Source organism: Chrysochloris asiatica, unplaced genomic scaffold (genome assembly GCF_000296735.1).
Source record: "Chrysochloris asiatica unplaced genomic scaffold, ChrAsi1.0 scaffold00131, whole genome shotgun sequence".
Taxonomy (NCBI): Eukaryota; Metazoa; Chordata; class Mammalia; order Afrosoricida; family Chrysochloridae; genus Chrysochloris; species Chrysochloris asiatica.
Genome location: NW_006408649.1, coordinates 190,920 through 205,620, shown reverse-complemented (window position 1 = coordinate 205,620; position 14,701 = coordinate 190,920). Strand labels below are relative to the sequence as shown.

The 14,701-nt window shown below is 37.4% G+C and overlaps 1 protein-coding gene across 1 annotated transcript in view; it reads right to left on the bottom strand.

The window, feature by feature from the left end:
- The window catches only part of NBAS (neuroblastoma amplified sequence), a gene marked incomplete at its 5' end in the record, with an annotated part of 556,069 nt that overhangs the window by 391,860 nt on the left and 149,508 nt on the right, over window positions 1–14,701 (bottom strand). The window contains 2 exons of the mRNA XM_006869470.1: window positions 12,073–12,209; window positions 12,558–12,662. Coding sequence (XP_006869532.1) covers window positions 12,073–12,209; window positions 12,558–12,662 — 242 coding nt within the window. The remainder of the gene's footprint in view (window positions 1–12,072; window positions 12,210–12,557; window positions 12,663–14,701) is intronic.

Sequence of the window (14,701 nt, the reverse complement as noted above, 5' to 3'; positions counted from 1 at the left end):
AGGTCAAAAAGTAAGAGTGTCAGACTCAAGCTTGCAAGTCGCAAGTAACCAGAGTATCAGAGATGGGGGTGTCATTTGGCCTCCCCAAATTTCAGCTATTGTTTGTATATGTGGCAGTTTGAAGGACTTGTGAGTGCTGACCTAGCTCAAGGTGGCTAAGGTTGGAGAGAGTATCAAGGAGGCTGATGGCAATGTGGGTGAAGAATTGGGGATGTGAGGACTGGATCAATCCTCTTATTTTGGGAAATGGATTTGTTTTCATCCTTACCAAAAATCAGTATGGTGGTTATGTGCAGTGGTGCAGTAGAGTAAGTTCCAACTCACAGTGACCCTGCATAGGATTTCCGAGGCTGTAAACTTTCACAGTTGGGTTGCCAACCTCAAGGTCAGCAGATCGAAACTACCAGGAGTTCCGTGAGAGAAAGATGAGGTATTCTGCTCCCATACAGATTTACAGCCTCAGAAACCCTGTGCAGGATCACTATGAGTCGGAACAGACTCCACAGTACTTAACAACAACAACAACAACAACAAACTGTTATGGGAGCAGAAAGCCTCATCTGTTTCCCTTGGAGCAGCTGGTAGAATCAAATTGCTGACCTTGTGGCAAGCAGTACAAAGTGTACAAAAGAGACAATATAATAGCATGAAAGCAATACTGCTCTAGGACATTGCCTCTCCTGGTTCCACCACTAACTGCCTCATCCATGAGGCAAATACTGTAATATCACATGCCCAAATATAGAGAAGACTAAAGACCTTCTGAAATTCTAATTCATAACAATTAAGAGTCTTAGAAGTCTAGCTTCCATATTATAACTGTGATTCCATCCTTGCATAGCAGGGTTGTTGTTGTTGTTGTTGTTGTTATGTGCCGTGGAGTTGGTTCCAACTCATAGCGACCCTATCTATACAGGGTTTCCAAGGCTGTAAATCTTTCTGGGAGCAGAAAGCCTCATCTTTCTCCCGCAGAACAGCTGGTAGTTTTGAACTACTGTCCCTGAGGTTAGCAGCCCGATTAGTAACTACTACGCTACCAGAGCTCCTTGCATAGCAGGATGGTCTTGTTCAAGTCATTCAATCTGCCTGTATCTCATTTAAACCATTATTGAAATAGGAATGCTGTTGTAGTTAAGTGCCATTGAGTCAGTTCCGACTCACAGTAACCCTGTACATGGTTTCCGAGAAACAAATGGTGAGTTTGAACCATTGACCTTGCAATTTAAACTAACCTCGTGGTCCTACAGCTCCATACTAGTTAGTAACAATATTTACCTCATTTAAAAGATTAAATTAGTAAATACACATACCCCTCACTTATCACCATGGTTAAGTTCCAAAAGCCAGATTATCACGTGAAAATTGACATTATGCAAAATTGGAGGGTGGCCAATCAGATAAAAAAATGGAGGATAACTTTATCATAAAATAACTATCAAATTACATCATTACATAACTGCCAAATTGCATCATTATATTACTGCTAAATTACATTCTTATATAACTCCCAAATTATATAACTGTCAAACCAATGAGAATCATGATTCACCCAAGTTGACACATATCCTTAGCCATCACAGCCAAGATAACCCTTGCCTTGCACCTGGGCATTCATTACTGCCAGATGTACATTGTTAATGTGCAAAACAGTACGAAAGTAGTTTTTACTATTGCTATGAGAAATGTCAGATAATGATTATTGTTGATAACTGAGGAGTAGGCACATATATATAAAGATCTTAAGATAATATAGAACATATATACTAGGTGTTGAGTAAATATTTTTACTGTTAAGTTCTGTCAAGTTTGTTGTGACTGAAGTGACCCTATGTAGGGTTTCCAAGGAGCAGCTGGTGGGTTTGAACAGCCAACGATGACGTTAGTAATCTAGTGCTTATCCTAACAGTGCCACACCAGTAAATATTAACCATCAAAAAATATTAACCATCATTAACAACAGCAAAATAGTTTTTCATATGAAGTGAATACAAGATGCATGTAACACAGGTTGACTTTTCAAGATTTAACTCATAATAAATAGTAACACCATTATCAGTGATCAAAATTCCTATCTACAAATACCTAAAACTGTTATAAACCCTTGATAACATCCTGAGTAAAACGGCACTTAATCAGTAAATTAATATAGTCCATGCAGGCACCAGTTTACGAACTAGATCCATTCCTACCCGTATCTTTAGGAATTTGTATGTCAGTTGCATACTTTAGTACAAAAAAGTTCAGGACCTTTTCAATGATTTTAAAACTGCACATGCAGCAAAAGAAAGTGACTGTGATAAAGAATCTGCTGCAAATAGGAGTTGGTTCAAACGTTTCAAAGTGAAGGCCAATTTAAGCAGGGCTTCAAAGAGGTTGGCATCCTGATCAAAGACAGTGATAGAGCAGGCAGCTTTGAATGTGTGTAGCTCTCCAGAGCCCTGCCAATAACTCAATCTCTTGTTATCAAGATCCTGAAAGGGCTCACTGTGCTTCTTCCAAGTCTCCCATTTCAGGGGTTTGACATGTAAATTTTCCTATTTCTGTTACTATGAGGAATCATCCAAACTGAAAGACCTCTGGACAGCTCATGTTTAGCTTCATTTGGCTATCACAAAACTGGCTCAATGCCCTATATTAAAGGGCAATTAGTGGTAGTTCATAAATCAGACATTTGTAACGCAGGGAATGCCTGTAATATCAAAATGTAATATGATGATTAAAGATGTAGAAATAAGCAATAACTTCCACAAGGCATAATCACTCTCCCAAATGCACAGAAATAAGTTTAAAATGTTTTATCTACGAGCACAGTATGATTTGATTATTTTAGGGGATAATTTGTTTGTAAAAACATGCAAAAACTTAAATAAAAGCCACAAAGTCCAATGACTAGACACTTGAGTAGGATAGAAAGGTATATCTGGAAACATGATTACAGAAAAGTTATAAGCTCGTCTTCAGCCTATAACGGACTGGAATACCTAAAAGGGGTCCTAGAACTTGCTCAGTGAAATAGGCTTCTTGCAGAACCTTTGTAGTGCATAGGACCATAGATGGAATCCTGAGCCCCATCCAGAAGCTTCTGAGGTGGTACATTTCTACTTAAAAGGAGATGAGTACCGGTCCAGAGCAGCTAGAGGAACAGAAGATACCTCTTGAAAGAAAGACCAGAAGGAAAAATCAAAAACAAAGGTGGCAATCTGATTGGCTACTACACGAACAAGCAAGTTGTTCACCAGGAAGCCAACAGGACAAGCAATCAAGTCCTTTCAGGACAAACCCCGCTCCAATACTAAAACTCAAAGCGAACACACAAGCCAGCACATAAGCTTGTTGGCAACCATGCTGGTCAACTTGTGAGTGGGAATAGAAGAAAGGGAGCAATGAAGATATGGGCTGAGTCTGACCCTGTTCCATAGACTCCTGATAACCTTGAGATGAGAGAGAGAAGAAGAAGGACTGGTTGGTCCAAAATGTAATGAGACTTGGAGAGTCCTGAGCCCATGGACAAGGACCAAACCACAGAGGGCTATTGCTGAGAGTGAAGTGTCCAGCTGATACGGAAGTGAGGGTAGACACATAAGAAATCCCAAACTTGCAGATAGTATTCATTGGACATAGCTTCGATGGCTTAATGATGAGTAATCAACTAGAGGAAGATAAAGAAATTTGATAAAGGAAGCAGTGTAGATTGCTACAATTTGATGAATTTGACCTATACTTATGGATGTGGTGGTGTGGTTATGTGCCATGGAGTCGGTTCCAACTCATAGCGACCCTGCATAGGGTTCCAAAGCTGTAAATCTTTCTCTCACGAAACAGCTGGTAGTTTCGAACTGCTGACCTTGAGGTTTGCAGCCCTCTTTGAAACCACTACACTACCAGAGCTCCTTACTTATGGATGTAGTAGCTGAAAATCCCAACCAAGACAGAAGGAGTCTTTACATCAAGTATCAAACCTATGCCCTTTATACAAAGGGTTGATAGGGATGGAAAACAGACACTGGCTACCTAAAATGAGGCAGGAGGGCTATAAAGGCACGAAGTGGCTAGCTTACAAATTTTCAGAAGGGATTTTAGTCTCAGAGTGTGCGGGGAAAGGTAGACTCCCAGCTGAATAGTTTTCATCTTATTTATATGGGTCTGGTGAAATGAGATGGGGATACAATTCTTTTGAATCAATAGTAATTGCTATCATACCTAATTGGGATTGTCACAACTGTAAAGGTAGAAGTGGTGTAACAAAAACGAGGCAGTAGTTAATCTTATATTTCAAGAAGAGAGGACCTTAGGACCATCAAGAGAGAAGAGTATGAAGTGAACATAGGACCGAAGCCAGAGAAGCAGCGACACCAGAGATGGAGGAGGCAGAGGTGATGGCATGGATAGACTGAGCTGCTGAGGAATCTACATTTCATGGAAAAAGAGAAAGGCTGTGTGTTGGTGGCCAGGAGGCTGGCTTCCAGAATGTGCCCTTTGGTTGTTTAAATGATTAAATATCCCTGCATGTTTTTTGTGTTGTTGTGGTTTTTGTACATCAGGGAGAAAAAAAAGGGGAGAGAGGGTTTCTTGATGAAAGAAATAATCTATGCTGGTTTTGAGGGGAGGAGGAAATGATACATGCACTAGAGGGTACACATGCGTTGACACGGGTGACAAGGCAGGCAATACAAAACCAGAGGGAGGATGGCAAAGGAAAGATGGGGGTGGTGGAAGACACAGGGAGGAATGCAGTGTTAAGGTGAATAATGGTAAATGCTGTTAACTGTTGATGCATGGAGAAGTTCGCAACCATGTAATGAAGAATAGTACATGATTTGCTGAGTGTTCGACTGATGATCTGCTCTGTGGACCTTAACTCAACTCACAATAAAAATTTTAATTAAAAAAAAGTGCTACTGGTATTCAAAGATGAAGCAAATGGCTCTAAGATGAGAAAGAGTTCAAAGAGGCAGTGGGATGTATAAGTGTCTCTTTCGGAATCCATTGATAAATATCAACGAGAACTAACTTCTACTGTCAGTTCTCTCAAACATGTTTAGCTGACAAATTAGAAAAAGAGCATCTCTATTCTCAAGTGCATTACAGCTTTGGTTATTTGTTGGTAGCAGTGATATAAAACTTTGTGTTTTAAAGTATACTATATTTAAGCCAACATTAAAATATTTTGCTATTACTAGGACACAAACTCAGTGACATAGGTAGATAGGTAGTATAGAAGTGGTGAAGGAAATGACCCTAGAAAAAAAATAAGCCCCAGACTACCCACAAAGAGTAAACAGTATCAAATCAAAGACACCTACCCAATATCTCTAAATGATTTTCTGTAATTTTCAGATTAGGAAAGTCTTTAACCCATTATAATTTCAGAAATCCATTTACATCAACAATATAAAATAATCTAATCTTACTGTACATACAGTAAGATGGATCATGGAATAGAGCTTAAGTAAATTTATATCATGTGATCCATCTCCCTATCATTTCTATCACGAAGGCCATGTTTTACAACAATTGATCCTTTTTCTTTGTATCCAACTATTGCATTTCAATCACTAGTAATTTTCAATACATTCTTGATTGCATGTTTGATTAGCTCAGACTGAAGTTAGTAGAATTCTTCAATTTGATCATCACTGGCTTTAGTGGTTGGTGTGTAAATTTGAATAATAGTGGAAAACTGATCTGCTGTTTAGAAGTATGGATATTATCCTATCACAGACAGTATTATATTTCAAGATAGATCTTTTTAATGAATTATGTGACACCATTCCTCTCCAATTTGTCATTCCTGTCATAGTTAACCATGTGACTGTAAGATTAAAAATGGCCAATACCAGTCCATTGCAGCTCACTAATGCCTAAAATATCGATGTTTATGGGTTCCATTTTTGACAGTTTCCAATTTACCTAGATTCATACTTCATATGTTCCATGTTCCAATTATTGATGGATATTTACAGCTGTTTCTCTTCATTTTGAGTTGTGCCCCATCAGCAAATGAAGGTCCAGCGGGCTTTTCTCCCATGGGCTTTACTCCATCCACATCATCATGGTCAACTCTACTTTGAGGAGGCAGTTCTTCCCCAGTTGCATTTTGAGTGCCTTCCAACCCAAGGGTCTCATTTTCTGGCACTCAGTCTGACAGTGTTTCTCTGTTGTTCATAAGGTTTTCAGTGACTAAATCTTTGGAAGTAGTTCGTCACTCCTTCTTTCTAGTCTGTCTTCATCTGGAAGCTCATCTGAAACCTGTCCACCGTGGGTGACCCTGCTGGTATTTAAAATACTGGTGGCATAGCTTTCAGAATAACAGCAACTCACAAGCCACCACAATATGACAAACTGACAGACAAGTGAAGGAACCAATCAGTACCTCCCTAAACACCCTATATAGGGTTGCTTTACATCACTAAAACTCAGTAACATGCAACAACAACAACAGGACAGAACAGACTGCTAGTGTTTTCACAGTTGTAAATCTTATCTGAGACTGACTGCCACATCTTTCTCACACAGAGAAGATGATGGGTTCAAACCAACAACCTTTCTGTAATCCATACAGTGCATTAACAACTCCGTGCCTGTAGGGCTTCATATAAAAGCATACAATTTATACCCTGTCTAAAAAAGAAAGAAAAACGGTATTCAATGCAACCTCCCATCCTGTTATTCTTGCAGAGTTAAAACAGGTGTTTTCTATAGGCTCTTTTTCTGACTTATGATTCCATTTAATCTGCTATACTAGACTGCTAACCACAGACTGACAGTTCAAACCCACCAGCTTTTCCTCAAAAACCCTATACAGGGTCGCTATGAGTCGGAACCAACTCAACAACACTTAACAATGATAATGGACTAATTAGCTGTAGAGGGTTTCTGAGGAGCAATTGATGAGCTTGAACCACTGACCTTGCGTTTCAAACTGACTTTGCAGTCCAGCACATTAACCAAAAGTACTACAACAGGATTCTATATAATATCTGAACTTCACAGGACTAAATGTGGTACACACTGAAATTAAAACACTTCCTTACAATAATGCACATATTTTTTGTATAAAATATGAACTTGCTTCTTAATACAATTTGACTTATTAAAATGATATTTAAGCAAGCTAGTTTATATCAGAAATTGAAAATGTGCCACAAAGGGTTATTTATATGTTAATTAAGTATAGTATGACAAAAAATATTTACTGCTGTTAAAGAAAGCATTTACATATTAATGAAGACTTGATTGGGAGACATATTGTTTGATCAAAAAGAATTATAGGGGCTATTTCCTTGAGGTAATTCAATCACTCAGAAAATATGTTATAATATCCAGAACAGTCACATGTTCTAAACTTATGGGTCAAGGTAATTAAATTTTGGGTTTTGGTGGGACACTGTAGGATAAAAGCAGTAGACTTCTAACTCCTAGGTTACCTGTTCAAACCCACCAGCTGCTACTCACAAACCCTATTCAGGGTCACTGTGAGTTGGGAAGGACTTGATAGCACTTAAAAACAAAGGTCACAAAGGCAAAACTTAATTTAGTAACAAATTTTAGGAGACCATGTCTATTAAAAGAAAAAAAGTACCCTCTGAAAGATTTCATTTCAGATGGAAAACTTCAAGCTGTTTAATATTCAAAACACTTTACAATACTTGCATCTACACTAAACCAGTAGTGAAGTTAACTTTTCCCTGTAAATATTCCCCATTTCAATAAATATTTGATTAATGCCTCTCAAAATTTATACCGGCTCTAATAAAGTTGTGAGAAATATATACGTTAAACATAAAACTAAACAAATGTGCAAAAAAAATCATGAAACATTTGTTAAATACAAATTCAAATTAATTCATAATTAATTAATTAATCAGTACATCTTATTTGCTAGTAGCTTTTAAAGAGTATCAGACATAACAGTGGGTAAAGCACAGGTTGCTAAATACAAGGTTATCAGATCAAACCCGCCATGCTTACAAAGGAGAAGGATGAAGCCGTCTACTCCAATAAAGATGTAGAGTATCAGAAATTCCACGGAGCACTTCTACTCTGTCCAAAGGTTTGCAATGAGTCTGAATCTAGTCAACAACAGTGGGTTAGGCAGATACACAAATATAAATATCAACGAGTTATTGTAAGATGGCAGCAAGTCAGTTTTGATCCTATACACAGCAAAACAAAACACTGTCCAGTCCTGTGCCGTTCACACAATTGTTGGCTGAGTCCATTGTTGATGCCACTGTATCAGTCTATCTCATTGGGGTCACCCTACTTTTTAGTGACCCTCCACTTTACCAAGTATGATGTCCTTTTCCAGGCACTGGTCCCACCAACAACATGTGTGATCATCTTCATTCTAAAGTGCATTCTGGCTATAGTTCTTCCAAGACAGATTTGTATGTTCTTCTAACAGACCATTATACTTTCAATATTCTTCTCCAAGACAGTAATTCAAATACCAATTTTTCTACTGTCTTCCTTATTCTTTGTCCAAATTTCATATACATATAAGACAATAAAACAGATGATGGATTGAGTTAGGCTCACCTTATTCCTCAAAGTGACATCTTTGTTCTTTAACACTTTAAAGAGGTCTTTTGCAGCAGATTTGCCTTCTGCAATACGTCTTTTGATTTGCTAACTGCTACTAGCATGACTGCTGATTGTGTATGCAAGCAAAAAAAAGTTTTTGACAACTTCAATCTTTTCTCTGTTTATCACGTTATTTATTGTTCCAATTGTTGAGGCATTTTGCTTTCCTTACATTAACATGGAATCCATACTGAAAGCTACAATCTTGGATCATTATTAGTACGTATTTCAATCCTCTTTTCAAAACCCAAAGTTGTATCATGTGCATATCATAGATTGTTAATTAGTCTTCCTCCAAACCTGATGCTACCTTCCAATTCATATAATTTTGGGTCCTTGTGGAATTCTGTAGGATAAGCAGCTTCTCAAATTATTTGCTCAGTTTACTCACTGAATGACTATTATGAAAGGAGACAACCCTGATGCACATCTTTCCTGATTTTAAAACATTTAGTACACCCTTATTCTGTTTGAATGACTGTCTATTGGTCCATTTGTAGGTTTCTCATGAGAACAATTTGCAGAGTAACTAGTTGGTCCTGCAAAATTCTATGATGTGGTCTCCTGCATCATTGCTATCACAGAGGCGATATTTTCCAACTGCTGACCATTCCTCTTTGTTTACAACTTTCCCATTCCAATTACCAGTAATTATCAATGTATCTTAAATGCATATTTGATCAATTTCTGACTTACAAAGATGGTAGAATTCTTCAATTTCATCACCTTTGGCATTACTGGCTGCTGTGTATATTTGAATAAAGTTGTATTAACTGATCTTGTAATCGTATGGATATTAACTCTATCACAAACAGCACTGTATTTCAAGAGAGATCTTGAAATTCTCTTTCTAACGATGAATGTAATGTCATTCCTCTGTAAACTATTCTCTGTGGCACAGAAAACCATACGATTGTCAAATTGACAATACTTGTTCATTTCAACACACTAATGTCAGTTTGAAGACGAAAGTGCGCCTGCGTCAAGCTATGGTATTTTCAATAGCTTCATATGCATGTGAAAATTGGACAGTGAATAAGGAAGACCATAGAAGAATTGATGCATTTGAGATATGGTGTTAGAGAAGAATATGAAAAGTACCACGGACTTCTAGTAGAATAAACAAATCTGTGTTGGAGACAGTACAACCAGCATGCTCCTTAGAGGTCAGGATTGTGAGGCTTTGTCTCTTATACTTTGGACAGATTAACAGGAGGGATCAGTCCCTGGAGAAGGTCATTATGCTAGGTAACTGGCGTGTCGGCGATAAAGAAGAAGACCCCTAAGGAGATGGAATGGCACAGTGGAAGCAGTAAGGGCTCAAGCTTAACAGCGATTATGAGGGTGACACAGGACCAGGAAGTTTGGAAATAAGAAGGATCAGTAGTTGGAAAATATGGCCTTGGTGATAGAAATGATGCTGGAGATTGCATGCTACAATTTTGTAAGACCAATGACTTATTCGCTTCAAATAACTTTTTATAATCATAAAGAACACAGTACACATGGACCTCACCAAATGGAATACACAGATATCATATTGACTACATGTGTGTAAAGGGACAGTGGAAAAGCTCAGTATCATCAACAAAACAAGATCAGGGGTAGACTATGGAACAGGTTATCAATTGCTCATATGCAAGTACAGGCTGTAGTTGAAGAAAATGAAAACAAATCCAAAAAATCTAAAATATGACCTTGAACAGATCCCACATGAATCTACAGAGACCATCTCAAGAACAAATTTGATGCATTCGACACTAATGACTGAAGACCAGAAGAACTGTGAGATGACATCATGGACATCAAACGGGAAAAAAACCCACAAAGGCTAAACAAAAGACAAGAAAGAAAAAAAAGACCAAAATGAATGTCAGAAGAGACATTAACAGCAGCAATGGGCTCAAGAGTAACAACAACAGTTGAGAATTGCATAGGACGAGGCATTGTTTCATTCTGTTATGCATAAGGTCACTTTGCACTGGAACTGACTTAAGGACTCAAGGACGTCTAACAAAAAATACTCAAAATACTTTCTGAAAGATTATAAAAGGAGCCCACAGACTGGGAAAAATTTTTTGCTAACAAGAAGGACCTAATCTCTACAATATATAGAAACTTTCAACAACTCAACAGTAGAAAGACAAACAATTCAACAAAACATAGGTATAAACCTGAAGAGACACTTCACCTAAGAGGATATTCAGGTGCTCTACATCATTACCCATTGTTGTTGTTGTTAAGTGCCATCGAGTCGGTTCCAACCCATAGTGAACCTGTATTGGGTTTCCGAGGCTGTAAATCTTTATGGGAGCAGAAAGCCTCATCTTTCTTCCGTGGAGCAGCTGGTAGTTTCAAACTGCTGACCTTGCAGTTCGCAGCCCGATTCATAACCACTACGCTACTTACATCTATCGTAGGTGTGGGATTGCTGAGTGTACACTTTTTAGGGAAGTGCTGTATTTACTGACTGTAATACTGGTAGCACAGTCTCCTTGCAACTTCATCAGCAGTTGTTGTTTTCTGTTTTTGTGGGGTTTTTAAAATTTTATTTGAATTATTACCAGCATTATAATCATTAAATACAGCACTTCCCTAAAAAGCGTACACTCAGCAATCCCACAGCTACGTATATATCCTAGAGATACATGTAAGCATAGTTAAACAAATAGACATATGGCACATTCACTTTTACTGCAGTATTGTTAACATTAACAAAAAGATGGAAACAAATTGCACATCAGTGAACAAATGGATAAACAAACTGGTGTACACACATGACAAAATATAACACAAGGATAAATAATGAGGAATCTGCAAAATACCTCACAACATGGATGAATATAGAGGACACCAAGCTGATTGATATGGTATGATACCACTTTTAGAAAAGGTCAAGAATGACAGTACACACACAAACCAATGTTTATTAATGGTTTACAGGGATGGAAGGAGGAGATAGAGGATCACTAGATAGTAGTTATGGTTGCCATCCAGTCAGTTCTAACTAACAGTGACCCTTTAGGACACAGTAGAAATACCCCGTAGGGTTTCTAAAGCTGTCATCACACTGCCACATCTTTCTTTGATGGAGCAGCTAGTGAGTTCAAACCATCAACTTTTCTGTAAGCAGCAAAATGCTAACCACTTGGGTTCCCATAAATCAAAACTACCTCTGTATATCTCAGCTTTCTGTAACAGGGATAATAGCAAAATTACTCAGAAAGCAAGATATAAATATGATCTAAATACATAATAATTAGTCTATAAATACTGGTCACCATTATTAACAACTAAGTTCTAATGATGATCACTTAAAAATCAGTTAGAAATAATTTATTAGAGAAAAGAAATAATAAGTAAAATACATTGCATTCATTATTTTTAATTTAAAAAATTGATTTTGTAATTTAAGGTATTTACCATAGAACCAAAAATTGTCATTATTTATAAAGAAGGTGAAATTCAGGTAACATATTCACTTACCAAGCTTCAGGCAGCAAAACAGAATACTCATGTGGAGATGTGGTCTCTGGAAAGTTGGAGAGAATCACAAGACGATGAGGAAGCAGCTCAGCACCATGATAAGTGAAGAGAATTTCGAGGGCTTGTACATTACTTTCCTATATAAAAGGTAAGGCACAAATTTCTAACGTCAACCTTAGAAATAAAGTAGTGAATTTTTATGACAACATTCAAAAACTTAAAATTCTTCTGAAAAACTTCTGATAAGCGACTGGATATATATAGATATTTTTTAAACTACCAAATTTCTGTAACATTTATTTTTAAAACTCAAAATTATTAAGAGTAATATTCAAACATTAATATCATTGTCTCTGTTTTTATCAATAATATAACAAAAAGAGGAGCTGTAATGCCATAAGTATGTAATAACATTAACTTCATGGCTCAAAGATTTACAGAGTGTAAGTACTCATAATCATTTAATTTGGGAAAAAAAAAATTACCCGAGCATAAGTTCTTGCTGAGAGAACAATATTCTGATTCCTGAACTTCTTAAAGAATTCAGCATCATATCTCTGTTCCGATGCATGAGGCACTCCTAGGATCTCCTGAGGGGTAACAGTGATTTAATGAAAAGACTTTTAAAATGTGGGTAATAACAAAATATTAAAAATCTTTATAACTAGGCTTGGCTACATAAATAAGGTCTAGAATTAATTGATGCCAACCTGCATCTGCATCTGCACTCCTATCTTCATTTTGAAAGTGGCCATATATTTATAAGTGTGAGGGATTTTTTGTAGTTCAAAAGTAAATGAAATATTGCAATGAAATGGTAAGTGTAAAACCAATGTTCTCCCATGTAAACTATCACTCAATTCACAATAAAAATTAAAAGTAAATAAATAAAGGAAATAGTCAGTAAAAATCAAAATTACAGAAAAACCACCAAAATGAACCAACTGGGAAAAACAAATTAGTTAATAGTGATGTAAAACACTGCATGATAAACATTATCACCTCTATGTAAGCATTTCCGATTTATTCTACTATTGTCAACTGATCTATGTAAAGCACAGATTCAACCAGTCATAAATTCACCAAATTACTATTCAGCATTGATGGTGCGCCAGAGGCACTATGATGGTAGTGGTGGTTATGTTCCAGGACCCTGTTCTGACTCATAGCAACACTGTACAGGGTTTCTGAGATTATAAGTCTTTAAGGAAGCAGAAAGCTTCATTTTTCTCCCACGGAACCACTGGTAGTTTTGAACTGCTGACTGTGAGTTTAATAGCCTGATTCATAACCACTACTCGACCAGAGCTCCTTGTGTGTGTGGTGCTGTGGGTTAATACACTAGACTTTAAAGTTGGTCTGATCTATAAGGTCGGGAGTTCAAAGTCACGAGCCGCTCATTTGAAATCCTATACAGGATTGTTATGGGTTGGAAATGACTTGACTGCACTTAACACCACCACCAATAAAAAAACAGCATACACTTCCCTGCCCTCAAAGTAGTTTCAATCTAGTAGGGAAAACAAATAATTAAATGAAGCTATGAAAGGGGGAACACATAGGAAGGATATCAACACTACTTCTAGGAAAATAGAGAAAACTTCCTTGAAGTGGCACCCAAGCTGAAACATGAAACACAAATAGGAATTAGCCATGGAAACTGCAATAAAAGGTCTCCCGCACTGTAACATGTGATTTAAAAGCCCATGTCTACCATGTTTAAAGCTGAAACACAGATACACAACACCCTGCTTTTCACATATTGTTATTGTTAAGTGCCGTCAAGTCGATTACGACCCATGGTGACCCTGTACAGGGTTTCTGAGGCTGTAAATATTTATAGGAGCAGAAAGCCTCATCTTTCTCCCATGGAACAGCTAGTAGTTTCGAACTGCTGACCTTGCAGTTCGCAGGCCGATTTGTAACCACTATGCTACCAGTGGTCCTTTTTCACATATTAAATAACCAATAAATATTTGCTGGCTGATTTAAATTACTAAAAAGAGAACCATAAAAAGGTTTAAAAGATACAAGACAAGGAGGGTAGTATGTTGGTGAGTTCAGCTATAATAATTTGAATTTGGAACTGTAGCACAAATAAGAGTCCTGGGTGACCCAAATGGATAAGCACTAAATTACTAGTTGAAAATCTGATCACTGAAAGTGTTGTGTGATTATTTAATGGCTCTTTGTAAAGTCCGACCAAATGACTTTTTCCTGATGACTCCGTAACAGAAAGTGGAGAAAGATGCTGATGGATTATATAATTCAGTTTCTGAGTGACTGTTATCAGAGTTAATTATTATTTTAAAAATTGGAAAATGAGGGGCTTAATTAAATTTTGTCATCCTACTAGTATACCGACTCCAGGCACATAACCACCACCACTACTACCACTGGTATAAGTCCAACACTCGTCTGTTCATTTGTCGCACTGTAGTGGCTTGTGAGTTGCTGAGATTCTGGAAGCTATACCAAGAGTATGTAAATACCAGCAGGGTCACCCATGGTGCACTGGTTTCATGAGTTTCCAGATGAAGACAGACTCAGGGAAAAGGAAAGACGAACTACTTCCGAAGATTTAGTCACTGAAAACCTTATGAATAGTAGAGGAACATTGTCAGATAGA